The following is a 14514-nucleotide window of genomic DNA, read 5'->3' as shown; positions in this document are numbered from 1 at the left end:
ATAATGAAACATGTTCCAGCTTAGATTATATTAAACAAAAACTATGAGCAATTAAGACAATATTTAATGTTAATAATTTATTATACTTTTTTTAATATATTATGTAATTTTATGAAAAATCATTACTCCTGCACCACTCATCCCTTGCACTGCCATCTACTCTCATTCCCCATGACCATTACTATGACGATAAGTGATGCCCCCCTTTTCTCATTGCTTCCTCCCTTCTCCTCCAACCCCCCCCCCCCCCCCCCCAACACACATCCGCTCCCCACCATTCTCCCTCCTCATCTACCCTTCCCTCCTCCTTGGCATCCACCATGACCTTACTACCCCTTCTAACTGCAGCCCACCCACGAGCGGCCTAATATATTTGGAGGCTTAAGGCCGTTTTGTCTTTGAGACCTTCCCTAGGCCGGCTTAAGGTGAACTCACAGGGATACCTTTTTTTTTCTATTTTGTTTTTGAGGTCTTTCCTATAGTGAGCCTTCTTTGGGCTAAGGGCCTTAGGCGACTGTCTAAGTCGCTTAAGAGTTGGGCCGGCCCTGGCACCACCTCCCTCGCTACCACTTGCCACCTCCTCGAGTGCTCCAACCTACGTCACTTCTAGGCTTGCATAGAGCCGCCAGCTCCAAGACTTCTTAATGGTTGTTGAGAGCATCCTCACCTTTGATCTCATTGCCATAGATGTGCCCCCTACCTCCCTCCTTGTCAACCTCTTTTTGGATATGAGAAGAGAACAAATTATTTGACTAAGCTGTTGGGTGGGCATACCACCACTACAAGAAAAACTATCTTTCCCGACTTTTGTCTGCCGACGCTAAGTAGAAGCGTCGGCAATTTTTTTGGAAGTCTGGCTTCCGCCGACGCTTATAAGCGTCGTCGCAACCCGTAGCTTGAGCCGACGCTTTTAAGCGTCGGCGGAAGCAAAAATCCTTTTTTTTTTATTTTTTCCTCCCAACGACGCTTTAGAAAGCGTCGTCGGAGGCCATTATCCCCCCCTCCCCTCCTCCCTGCAAATTCTCTCTCCGCCGCTCGCCCCCTCCCCCCTCCTCTCTACAAATCCTCTCCCCTCTCCCGATCCCTCAAACCCCCTCCCTTACAAATCTCTAACCCCCTCCCGATTCTTGATTAGATTCCTTCCAAGAAGCGAGAGAGAGAGAGAGAGAGAGCGGCCACCCAGGCCCCCGATCCCTCTTCTCCGGCGTCGATGGAGTTCGATGGAGCTTCCTCCCTCTTCTCCGGCGTCGGCTTCATGCCTTCTCAGGCCACCCAAGCCCCCGATCCCTCCTTCTATTGTAAATTAGAGCAGCGCACAAAAGAGATGAAGGGAATCAACAACGCCAAGCTCATCCTCCTGCAGTCCGCCAAGCAGGCAGGTGGCGGAGGCGGCGCCGGCGGTGGATCCACGGCGGCGCCCATGTTGTATCTCCTGGGGTCTCATCACCGTCTCTGGCTCATCGCCTTCGCCTTCTTCTTCACCTTCGCCGCCCTCCTCGCCTTCGTCACCACTACCACCACCCCTCGAGACCCCGGCCTCTCCTCCTCTAACCAATTTGCTCGTGCCCCTTCTTCCTTCCGACACAACTCCCGTCTCCCCGACCCCGTCTTTGACGCCCTCGTCAACTACGCCGCCGCCTCAAATTCCAGCGGCAAGATGGGAGACGCCGACCTCCGCACCATCGCCGCCGTGCTCCGGCGCCGCGCTCCCTGCAAATTCCTCGTCTTTGGCCTCGGCCACGAGACCCCTCTCTGGCGCGCCCTCAACCACGGCGGCCGCACCGTCTTTCTCGACGAGAACGAGTACTACATCGCGCACCTTGAGGGCCACCTCCCGGGCCTCGAGGCCTACGACATCGCCTACACCACCAAGGCCCGAGAGATGCCCGACCTCATCGCCGCCTCTCGCCGCGGCCGCCGGGGGGACTGCCGCCCCGTCCAGAACCTCCTCTTCTCCAACTGCCGCCTCGCCCTCAACGACCTCCCCAACGCCCTCTACGACATCCCCTGGGACGTCATCCTCGTGGACGGGCCCCGCGGCCACGCCTCCACCTCCCCCGGGAGGATGTCCGCCATCTTCACGGCAGCGGTGATGGCCCGCTCCGCCGGCCCGGGGCCCACCGACGTGCTGGTCCACGACTACGAGCGCGAGGTGGAGCGGGTGTGCAGCGAGGAGTTCCTCTGCAACGAGAATCTCGTCGCCAACACCGGCCAGCTGGCCCACTTCCTCATCCCCTGCGGCAACGGCGCCACCCGCGACGACTTCTGTGCCAACAGCACCATCGCTGAGGCCGCCCAGTAATTTTTTTTTTCTTTTTTTTTACAGGGGACAGCAAGGTTTTCTTGGGTATTTTTATATTTTTTTTTCCATAAAAAAAATTTATGACGACGCTTTAAAGCGTCGCTAATTGAACTGGTTTAGGAATTTTAGCGACACTTTTCAAACGCGTCAGCAATTTTTTTCCACTCCGACATGGCCGACGCTTTGGTGACGCTTTGAAAAGCGTCGGGAAGAAAATTACCGACGCTTATAAGCGTCGGTAAAAGCCTCAAAAAGCGTCGCCAAAGCTTCTTTTTCTTGTAGTGCACCGATTGCACTGGAAAGAGTAGAGAAGTTATCGGTTTTGCTGTCCAAAATGACAACTCAAGAAGAGGGGTAAATTGAATTTTTTAAAATATTTTATGAACTAAAACAATTCTTAAGTAAAACTATTCTGAATTTTAGTATGCACAGTGAAATGAGTAATAAATAAATGCACAAGATGGGAACAAGCAAAAATAATACAAACACAAATAGTTTATAGTAGTTTAGAGCCAAACTTAGTTCCTACATCCACTTCTCAAGGGACCCTTATTGGAAATTCCATTATAATCTTCCAAGATTATAGCAAGATTGTTTTAGACGGGCTCACAATCAATTCAATTGATTTTCACAAGTAATCAACCAAAACCTTTCTGGTCGAGCCCCTAGGCACGAGTACAATCCAAACCAAGAATTGGATGGACCTTTTCCCAAGTTTCAGGCCTTGAAACTTGCTACAACAAGGAGTAAGAAATTTATAAACAGAATCAGTTAATACTCCTTAATTAGTTGATAGAGACTCGATGGAAAATCAAATCCATAGAATAGATTATTAATAAATATTAATACTAGTTTTAATCTTTTCATAAATATTAGATAGATTTTATATAAAAAATTTGAATACATTTTTAAATATTTATTACATATTATAATCAGTTAAATAATTAATAGTTATATAAATATAAATATTACATAAATATTTATATGTAAATATTTATTACTTATGTGATTTCTTTAAATATTAAATGAATCTTTAGTGAAATAAACCAAGTCATAAATAACTGTGTGCTGTCTTTTTAAAGAGCCCCGCTTTGAAGGATTTTTTTAGTTGTTTCCATGGTTTTTGTGCGCTACTTGGTTTATAGAAAAATTTCCAATCCGAAGAGTCCTTTCCTTTTTGAACGTGGGGAAAACATTATGGCTTAATTTACGTTTTGCAAAATTTTCCTTCATGAGGAGTCGTGTTTAAACGGGTTTCCTTTTTTGTGCATGGAATAAATATTATGGCTTGCTTAATTTGAGCATTATTTTTGAAGAGTCCCGCTTTGAAGCAAATATTTTTGATGGCTTTTGTTCGTTAATTTACTTTGTGAGAAATTTTCGTTTTTGAAAATTTCTTTCCATTTTGAAACGGACTCCTGGTTTTTTTCGTTAATTTACGCCTGTTTTTTTTCCTTTTTCATATACTTTGATTTGGTTCGTGGGCAAACAGATTTCCTCGTATGTATGCATATTCTGTGATGCAAAAAAGTAATGGGGAGCCAACAAGGTCACAAATTGCATTCTTTATTAGGAGTACGTTTCAAAAATCTCCTCATACCACTATGTATATATATTTACCCATTAGAAGGAAGCTAGCAAGCATCGACTCAAACAATCCAAAGAGGAAGGAGCAAGAGGAGTACCTACGTACTGCACCATGTCTCGTGCTACTGTGGCTGTCTTTCTGATACTGTGCTTGGTTTCGGCTGCAACAGGTAATTAGATACTTTTCATCTTCCAACCCTTCTTCTCCTCACAACCTAAAACCATTCTTGTCCTCTCTGTTTTGAGTGCAGCATGTAGGATTTTTTCTTCTTTGCAGTTTCTTTTCATGCATACTTGACGTGAAATATTTCTTTTTTGAGGAAAGACGTAAACTTTGTGTGCTGACATTGTACTTCTTTCTTGCAGCCTCTTCTGTCGCTCCAAACAAGTTTGGATGCTGCACGGATGCTCATACCCCACATTGCAATGATAGTCAATGCAATAGCAAGTGCATGCTGTTGGAATATTTCAAAATTCCAATTTTACCCTTCTTGTCTTTTGCCTTTTGTCTAGTGTACTTTCTTTAGTCCTACATTGGAAAGAGATAAAACTCTAAAGGTCTTTATGTAGTATTCAACCTTTTAACTTGGTGAAGCAAAGAAAGTAAGTAGCCCATGCGCGCACGAGCCCAATGAAGGTCCAAGCCAAAATTGGCGAATCCAATTCGGAAACATTTAACCGGGCGCGTCGTGCGACTATTTTCTGTGTTCCCGAGAGGATACTCTCCTATGTTCTGTGATCCAGGGCGCGATCTATCCTTAAGGACAGTGAAATCACGCCTCAACTGATAAGTTCTTCCTTCTTTTATCTATTAATTTTTCAACAATCTTAAGAATAGATCAACATGGATTCTGCTATGATTACTGCTAGATCAATTCCTGATACTTCTAAAATTGAGAGTTTCAATGGTATGTATTTTAAGAGATGGCAAGAACGTGTTTATTCTGCATTGGATATGCTTAATTTTGCTCGGTATTTAAATCAGTCAAAACCGATAGAAGGGTCTGAAGATTTTGACACTAAATTCAAGGAGTGGGAACATGGAAATAAGATCTGTAGGCACACAATTCTGAGTACACTGTCCAATGAACTTTTTGATGTCTACTGTTCATACAAAGAAGCTGCAGAAATTTGGAAAAATCTGAATAAAAAATATGTGTTAGAAGATGCTAGAGTACAGAAATATGCTACAGAAAATTTTCTGCACTTTCAAATGTCTGAGGATAGGGATGTGTCATCCCAAATCCATGATTTTCATAGGCTGGTCACTGATCTTAAAAATGAAGACATAATACTTCAAGAAGTTTTCCTAGCCGGCTGTCTGATTGAAAAATTACCTGAGTCTTGGAAAAATTATAAAAACAATATGAAACACAAAAGGAAATATATGAGTCTTGAAGATGTTATTGTTCATATTAGAATTGAAGAACAAAATCGAGTCAGAGACCGATAACAGTTGGCCAAGGAAATGACTTCCAAAGCCAATGTAATAGTCAGCAAACCAGGTGGGTCTCGTTCAAAGTTCAAGAAGCCTTATCTCAAAAATGATAAGAAACCTAAGTTCCAAGGTCCTGGTTTTAAAAGAAAAGGAACTTATTTTGTTTGTGGAAAACCTGGACATTATGCTAATCAATGTAGGTTTAGAAAAAGGAATGATATATCTGCTAAACCAAATGCTAACTTGATGGAGACAGATATTATTGCAGCAGTTGTGTCTGAAACCAACATGGTTATGGGAGCAAAGGACTGGGTGGTAGACTCTGGGGCTACCAGACATATTTGTGGCAACAGGAGTATGTTTACTTCCTGCACTCCATTGAATGAAGGCGAAGAACAAGTGTTCATGGGTGATTCGAGACCCTCGCCAGTGGTTGGCAAAGGAAAAGTACTCCTCAAGCTAACATCAGGAAAAGTCCTTTTCCTGAATGATGTGCTGCATGTTCCTAATATCCGTTGGAACTTAGTATCTGTTTCTTTATTAGGAAAGGCTGGAGTTAAAGTGTATTTTGAGTCTGATAAAATTGTAATGACTAAGAACAATGTTTTCATTGGGAAGGGTTATTGTAACCAGGGTTTATTTGTCTTGAATGTAACCGAAACCATGAATGAAAATGCATCATCTTTTGCTTATTTGATTGATTCTGTTGATGTATGGCATGGTAGATTAGGACATGTTAATTTTTCTTATATCAAGAAAATGAAAGACCTAGGCTTGTTAAATAGCATTACCTTTGGAAATGTGAATGATAAATGTGAAGTGTGTGTAGAGTCTAAATCTACTAAAAAGAGTCATAAGTCAATAAAAAGAGAAACTGAATTGCTTGGATTAATACATTCTGATTTAGGAGATTTGAAACACACTCCAACTAGAGGAGGAAAAAGATTTTACATAACCTTTATTGATGATTATTCTAAATATACTAAGGTATATCTACTTAGGACAAAAGATGAAACTTTTGAAAAATTTTAGCAATATGTTACTGAAGTAGAAAATAAATTTAATAAAAAAATTAAAAGAATAAGGACTGATAGAGGAGGAGAATATGAGTATAATCTCTTCAATACATTTTGTGAAGATAAAGGTATAATTCATGAGATAACCCCACCATATTCTCCTGAATCTAATGGAGTTGCTGAACGTAAAAATAGAACTCTAAAAGAAATGATGAATGCTATGTTAATAAGCTCAACAGTACCTCTTTATTTGTAATATCTTATAAGAAATCTGGTAAGACACCCTATGAGTTATGGGAAGGTCATGTACCTAACCTTACATATCTTAAAGTGTGGGGGTGTTTGGCCAAAGTTCTATTACCTGAACCAAAAAAAAGAAAGTTGGGACCTAAAACTTTTGATTGCTTATTTATTGGTTATGCATTAAATAGTGCTGCTTATAGATTCTTGGTATTAAAATATGAATCTAATATTATGGAACCCAACACTATAGTAGAATCTAAAAATGCTGATTTCTTTGAACATATCTTTCCTATGAAACTAGGTAAAGAAAAAATTGACTCTCTGTCTCATAATAAACAAGAAAAGAAGGCACACGAAAATTATGAAGTTGATTTAAGAAGAAGTAAAAGAACTAGAAAAGAGAAAAATTTTGAAAATGACTTTTACACTTTTTTTGTTGATAATAAACCTCAAACTTATAAAGAAGCAATAACTTCGGCTGATGCACCTTTTTGGAAGGAGACTATTAATAATGAAATAGAGTCTATTATGTCTAATCATACATGGACCTTAGTTAATTTGCCTCCAGGTGCTAAATCAATTGGTTGTAAGTGGATTTTTAAAAGAAAATTAAAACCTGATAATTCAATTGATAAGTTTAAAGCAAGATTAGTGGCGAAAGGATACTCACAAAGAAAAGATATTGATTATTTTGACACCTTTGCACCAGTTTCTAGAATTTCATCGATTAGAGTACTTAGCATTAGCATCCATTCATAATTTAGTAATTCACCAAATGGATGTAAAAACTGCATTCTTGAATGGAGAATTAGATGAAGAAATTTACATGGAACAACCAGAAGGTTGTGTTGTTCCTGGTAATGAGCACAAAGTTTGTAAATTAATAAAATCCTTATATGGATTAAAACAAGCACCTAAACAATGGCATGAAAAATTTGATAAAGTACTGGTATCTAATGGCTTTCTAATTAATGAGGCTGATAAGTGCATTTATAGTAAGGTTGTTAATAATGTTGTTGTGATCATATGTTTGTATGTTGATGATATGCTTATAATGGGAACTGATTTGAATATAGTTATAGATACTAAGAAATTTTTGGCTTCTAATTTTGATATGAAATATATGGGTGAAGCTGATGTAATTCTTGAAATTAAGATAACAAGAAGTTCTAATGGACTTATGTTATCACAAGAACGCTATATTGAGAAATTTTAAGAAAATTTGAACATTATGATAGTAAACCCGTATCTACTCCATATGATGCTAGTATACATTTAAAGAAAAATAAAGAAAATGGTATCTTACAAATAGAATATGCTCGCATCATTGGTAGTTTAATGTTTTTAGTTAACTGCACTCATCCTGATATTGCTTATGCAGTAGGAAGATTGAGTAGGTATACTCATAATCCTAGTAAGGATCATTGGAGTGCAGTTCATAGAGTACTAAGGTACTTGAAAGGAACTATTAATTATAGTTTGTTATAACGTGGATTTCCAGCTATACTAGAAGGGTATAGTGATGCAAATTGGATCTCTAATTCAGATGAGATGAAATCCACGAGTGGATATATCTTTACTCTTGGTGGGGGTGCAGTATCTTGGAAATCATCCAAGCAAACATGCATCGCTCGGTCTACGATGGAGTCCGAGTATATTGCTTTAGAAAAGGCAAGTTCTGAAGCTGAATGGTTTCTTTTTGCCGTTTAATTTTTTGAATTTGGTAATTTTAAAAACGTCTCTTCTGCATCTGCGAGTGTACGCTTGGAGTGATCCAGTTGTTGTATCCTGGAGGATAGGCCGTCATTACTTGTTACACCGAGATTCATTCTCCGAGGGGCGCAATCTATTCTTAAGGACAGTGAAATCACGCCTCAACTGATAGGTTCTTCCTTCTTTCATCTATTATTTTTTCAACACATGGAGGGTTGCTCCAACCAAAAAGGAGGCTTTTGCAAGAAGATTAACAGATTACATTATTGCCATTGTTATTGTTGATGTGGCGGCTTAAGCCAGTGGTTATTAATGAATGTTTCTGAATAAATGGCACATCGAGACCGTTGTTTAAAGCTTCTCTTTCTTCATCCTTCCTTCCTTCCTCATCTTTTTCTCCTAGAACGTGACATTTTCATTTCAGTAATGGCTTTCTACGATAACAAAGATGTTGAATCACCCGAACATAGAATCACAAATTACATTCATGAAACTCAAGCTGTGAAAATGTGCTCAATCTAGCAGTGCCCGACCTTCGTTGTTATGCGGAATAAATAGCTCAAACCTGAAGCTCTATTCAAGGCTTTTCAACTTCTTAGGATGCACAATATCAAAGAAGTTAGCGAGGCAGTTAGAGTGGACGTTATTGTAAGAGATTAGGAGGACGTTTCCAAAATCTAGATCATCATTCCCAGTAAACATGAAAAATCTACCAATAAGATTCAATGTACCAACTAGATGCAAGCATTCACACAAAGAATTCAAAGAGAGGGGACGAAAGAAGTACGTAGAATGCGCCAATTATCGTGCAAGAGTGGTGGTATTATTGATTGCGACATGGCTTCTCTTCTACCTCTTTCTTATTGTTCTCTTTATGCATGAAGATATGGACCGTGAGTATATGTCTCGCAGTTCTATTGGATGAATGGCTAGCGTAACTGGCAGCATGTTAAGTGGGTCTCTCATCATAATAAAAATCTGAAACTACAGGAAAATCTCATTTAGTCGATCGTCCTCAGACTTTCATATTAGTAATATTGGAATTGTTTGAAGTCGATGCATAGATTTATCGTGGAGGATCAAGGAGATATTTGTATTAAACCTAGTGCAAAGCCTTTTATCCATAGAAGGCTAATGGCTTTTTTCGTTCAGCCTTTGAAGAAAGTCGGTTATTGGAAAGAAAATGGTAAGGTAGACATTATTTTTACTGCATTTTAGATATTCATATTATCATTTGAAAAATAATTTAAAACCACTATCTGCAATATATGAATTACATATATAAATTTTAGATATTTATATTTGCATTTGACAAGTAACTTTAAATATAAGTTGAACGATGGAATACAAAGCCTTGGAAAAGGACAATAAAAAATATTTTAGTAACACACAAAAGGCCATTAACAAAAATAATTTTTTTTAAACAATAATATATCTTAGAGTAAATTGCAAAAACTTTTATGAGATTAAGAGTAAATTATATTTATAACTAGTAGTATGAAAAACCTACGTTTATCCAATACTTTAACGCATAACTTATCAAATGTTAGTCAAACCATTAACTTTTAATGAGGCCCAAATACCACGTCAAAAGAAATTTTAAAAATGACCAAAAATAACCTTACCTGGGATAACAACTACTTAAAGACATAGAAGTCAATTACAAACCCCTCCAGAGATTTACGTTTATTATACTTACACCCAATATTTTGTAAAATCTACACTTATACCTAGTTAAATTGACAGCATTAGTGAAATTGTTTATCTATTGTAAAAAGTCAAAATTACTCCTATAAAAAAATAAAGCTTCTCTTTCACTTTTTTGACTCCCGAATTTGTTCAAAGTCTTCTATCTTCAGAAGTTTTCTTCTCTTCGAGATTGAGTGGCTAAGGTCTCTTTCTCGCTTTGCAACCCTACCACGAGCATTTATTCTCGACAAGTGACCGACGACAAGCTTTCTTCCCAACCGGTGTTTGGCGACAAGCATTCTTTCTGACCAACATCTGGCAACAAGCATTCTTTCTAATTAGGTTTTGTTCTCATTTTTCTGCCCAACACATTATAGAGATCGAGGATGCCTGTGTATTATTTATTGATTCTGAGGATTCCTATGTCTTAACATTGTCACTGTAGATGAGGATTTCTATGTCTACATATGGAACTTTGATAGCTCTCGTAGCCTATCATCAAAAGGATTCTAATCAATATGTGCGTAAGTACTCTTTTTTTTGAGGGTGCATTAGTTGTGATTCCATGGCCTGGCGTAGATCATAAATAGACTAGTTCAAGCGACAAAAATCTTGATGCTAATTCTCTAGAGTAGAACATTTTAAAGGCATCAAGTTGCCTAAGAGATCTAGATTGCTTTTTTCTTAGTTCTAGCTCTTTTCTGATGATTCATCAAAATCAAGCTTCAGACCCATGGCACCTCATGTTATTCTCCTCCTTAGGTGAATGTTATATCACTTAAGGCTAGTTTAGTCATTTTTTAAATTTTTTCTCATATGGTATTTAGGTCCCATTTAAATTAACGATTTAGCTAATATTCTGTTAAGTTATAAATTAAAGTATTAGATAAAAATATGCCTCAAGAGAATAAGCATAGCTTTTTCAAATTATTGGATGGAAGTATAATTTATCCCTAATTTCGGGGTGTTTTATAATTTACTTATCACTCAGGCGCAATTTTGACTTTTTATATCAGGTAAATGGCTTCACTAATGCCGCTAATTTAACTGGGTATTAGTGTATATTTTACAAACTATTAGTTGTAAGTGTAAAGTGGTTTTTGTAATTTATTATGTATCTTACTATAATTTTAAAAATGATACATAGACACCAATGGTAGCATAAGCATAAACAGTAGCAGTGGGTAGCAATAATTCCTAATCGGTCATCCACATCACACACAATCAAAATCTCTCGTGATCGAAGGGGAAAGCGCCAAGAAAACATAAATAATTCTTCTAAAAAATTTAAAAAATAATGAAACATGTTCCATCTTAGATTATATTAAACAAAAACTATGAGCAATTAAGATAATATTTAACGTTAATAATTTATTATACTTTATTAATATATTATGTAAATCTATGAAAAATCATTGCTCCAGCACCACTCATCCCTTGCATTGCGATCTACTCCCATTCCCCATGACCATTACTATGACGATAAGTGATGCCCCCTTTTCTCATCACCTCCTCCCTTCTCCTCCAAAAACGCCCCATCCGCTCCCCACCATTCTTATCGTCGTTGGCCTTCTACTTCTTGCAAACCCCTCCTCATCTACCCTTCCCTCCTCCTCGGTATCCACCATGACCTTACTACCCCTTCCAACTTCGGCCCCACCCAAGAGCGACTCAATGTATTTAGGGGCCTAAGGTCATTTTGTCTTTGAGGCCTTTTCTAGGCCGGCTTAAGGCGAACTCACACGAGAACCTTTTTTTTTCCTTTCCATTTTATTTTTGAAGTCTTTCCTACGATGAGTCTTTTTTCAGCCGGGGGCCTTAGGTGACCGCCTAAGTCGCCTAAGAGTTGGACCCCAGGCAGTCCAGCAATTGCTCGGCGTTGAGATAGTGTGCAGCCTTGATGACTTCGAACCTGAGGTCCCTCTCCATTTTCCCCTACTTCCTGAGGTCTTCGGAGCTGCCACCACCCTCCGCGTGCTTCTTCTAGTACTCCACCACCTTCGCAAGCACCGGGCCAGTGACATCGAGGAGGTCAATACCGCCGTCGGCATAGCTGTCTCCGATCATGTTCTTGATCGTCGCCGACTGAGATGCCGCTGAGAGTTCCACCTCGAACACCTCGCCGTCGGAGGTCCTCAGAATCACCTCTTCTCCGAAGGAGGTGGTGCCACCTTCTTCTGAGCTGCCTCGGTTGCTTCAGCTTCTGCCGAGGCATTCTCCATGAATTCACCTTCTCCCGACGCTGAGGAAGAAGACTATCGGTCTTCCGGTCTCTCTTGGATGATGCAAGTGATTCAAGTCTCTTTAATGCCGGGTTACGGATAGAGTAGTTTATTATTATTTTTATTCTTATTATTATTTGAATAGAAGTAAGGATACTATTACTTCTAGGATTCAGATTTTAGTTTATTCGTTGACCACAGTGGTTCTATCATATTCCTCCCCTGACTTCGCAGCCCCTACTGTTTCCATAAGACTCCAAAAAACAGTTGATAAAGTCAGCTCTGATACCAAGGTCTGCCGTTTAAGTCCCATCTTTATCTGGATTTCGGCTGAACTAGTTGAGGAAAAAATAAATAAATAAAAAATGAAATTGTTGAGTATTATGTTACTGTACACCAAGAATTATTTGGGCACAAGCAACCATTCACGTACACGAATAGTAAAGCATTTCCCTTCTACAAGGCCAACCTCATCTAGAAATTACGATCGAATTAACGACACCGGTTCAGGGCAACATTTGTCTTTGCATCCAAAAAGCTCCAAAGGAAGCTAATATGCTTACTGATCTGAGTAGTAATAATATACTTTAATTGTCTTAATAGGACAACCAAGTGGTAGAGTGGATTTAAGTCTTTTGTGCTAACAAAAGAGACTTAGGTTGGACCACACCCTCATCCAATGTTTAGCCGGACATGAATTCTAACCAATAATTCGGCAGAGAACAAAATAGAAGAGGGAGATTTCACTATTTACTGGTTGGGTGGCTCTGGGTTTTTAACCGAATGGGATTTCTCAGAGTGGATTGGATGATGTTTCTGAAATATAGATAGATATTTCAAACCAGACATCATAACCGCACCTATACCCTACGGAATGAGCCAAAATACCATAGTTATACCCTGCGAAGTGGGTCAGAATACCATACTTATACCCTGTGGTGGGGCCAAAATTGTCAATGCATAACTCCCAATTGGCAGGGTCCAGAATATATATGATACACATCAAAGTTCTTTTTGTAAAATAATAAATATATCATAATCCGATCAAAATATACATATTTGATGCCTGAACAGTAAATATAACAATAGTCTGAAAAATATTATTTCAATTTACATATCTATTTTTCATTCAAATCATCATCTCATAAAATTTAAGAATCAAATATAAATTTATTAACAATTTATTTGATGCAAAAATAATATCATATAAATGAAGAATACAGAAAAGGCAAATCATTACTTGCCTTGCAAATGCAATCCAACTAATAGATCCAATTAATTCCGAAAATTTTTCTCATATCCTAATATTCCAAAATTTTACTTTTTATCAGAATGTCATCATAATTATTTTAAAAATAAAAATTCTAAATTCCAATACCCTCACAGGGCTGACTAAGCAGGAGTGTCTAACATCCGAATCGGTCCTATTAAGGTGATTTCATCGAATCATGCTAGGATTAGAGCATAGATGGTTCAACAGAAATCGAAGATAATCAAATCTAACAGTGCTAGCAAGAATCAGGGTGTGGGTTAACACGCCGCCCGACGACTATGGGTTAGGGTCATTCACCAGAATCAATCCAAAATCACTGTAAAGAGTTCCTACTAGATCCAAATATCCTAGAGAGAGTAGAGAGAAAAAGTCCAGTAGAGAGAGATAGTTTAGTAGAGAGAGAAAGTTCAGTAGAAAAAAAGTCCAGTTGAGAGAAACTTTACAAAGAGAGAAAGGATGAAGAAGAGAGAAAATCTCAGTTCGGGTTCAATCAGGGGTCACAGGTCAACCTTGATCAATCAACATGTCTCACCATGAATCATGAGAGAGAAACTTTATAGAGAGAGAATAAGAAAGAGAAAGCATGGGGAAGAGAGCGAAAGTGGGAAGGAGAGAGAAAAGAGAGTAGGAGAGAGAGAAGCTGAACTCTCTCTTCCTCTCTCTATTTTTTCTTTCTTTACTTCTTTCTTTTCCCCCATCTTTTTTGGCGAAATAGGGAAACTTCTCCCCGTGACTAGCACCACAACCAGTCCGTGGTGGGTCCTTGGTCTCACAGCCGCCCACTGTGGACAACGACCGATAGTAGTCGGCGGTCGGCGGAGAGGGAGAACGGACCGAAATAGGGCACCCCTGTTTCGGACGGTTTCCTGGTAATTCGCCGGCGTAAACTCTTCTAAACATAGCTAGAGAGAGAGAAGAAGGAAAAGACTTACCTCGATCTGGTAAGGTGGTCCAGCGGCTCCTTCCAGCAACAAGTCGAAAAAGACGACCGGAGGAGAAGCTTGGAGTTAGTAGCTCGATCTCGATGAATT

At 39.1% G+C, this 14514-nt stretch overlaps 1 protein-coding gene and 1 pseudogene across 1 annotated transcript; both read left to right on the top strand.

Annotated features, from left to right (window-relative positions):
* Positions 1-1030: 1030 nt before the first annotated feature.
* Positions 1031-2332, top strand: LOC120106366 (protein IRX15-LIKE pseudogene; annotated as a pseudogene).
* A 2401-nt stretch (positions 2333-4733) lies between these two features.
* On the top strand, positions 4734-5342 carry LOC148714546 (uncharacterized). Its single transcript, XM_088713576.1, has one exon. It carries the CDS (start codon positions 4734-4736, stop codon positions 5340-5342), a length of 609 nt encoding a protein of 202 aa, XP_088569702.1.
* The last annotated feature ends 9172 nt before the right edge of the window (positions 5343-14514 follow it).

This window comes from Phoenix dactylifera, chromosome 2, assembly GCF_051530095.1.
Source record: "Phoenix dactylifera cultivar Ajwa chromosome 2, Ajwa_hap1_PhDact_Kaust_v1.1, whole genome shotgun sequence".
In the NCBI taxonomy this organism is placed as follows: domain Eukaryota; kingdom Viridiplantae; phylum Streptophyta; class Magnoliopsida; order Arecales; family Arecaceae; genus Phoenix; species Phoenix dactylifera.
This window is presented reverse-complemented; position numbering and strand designations above follow the sequence as displayed.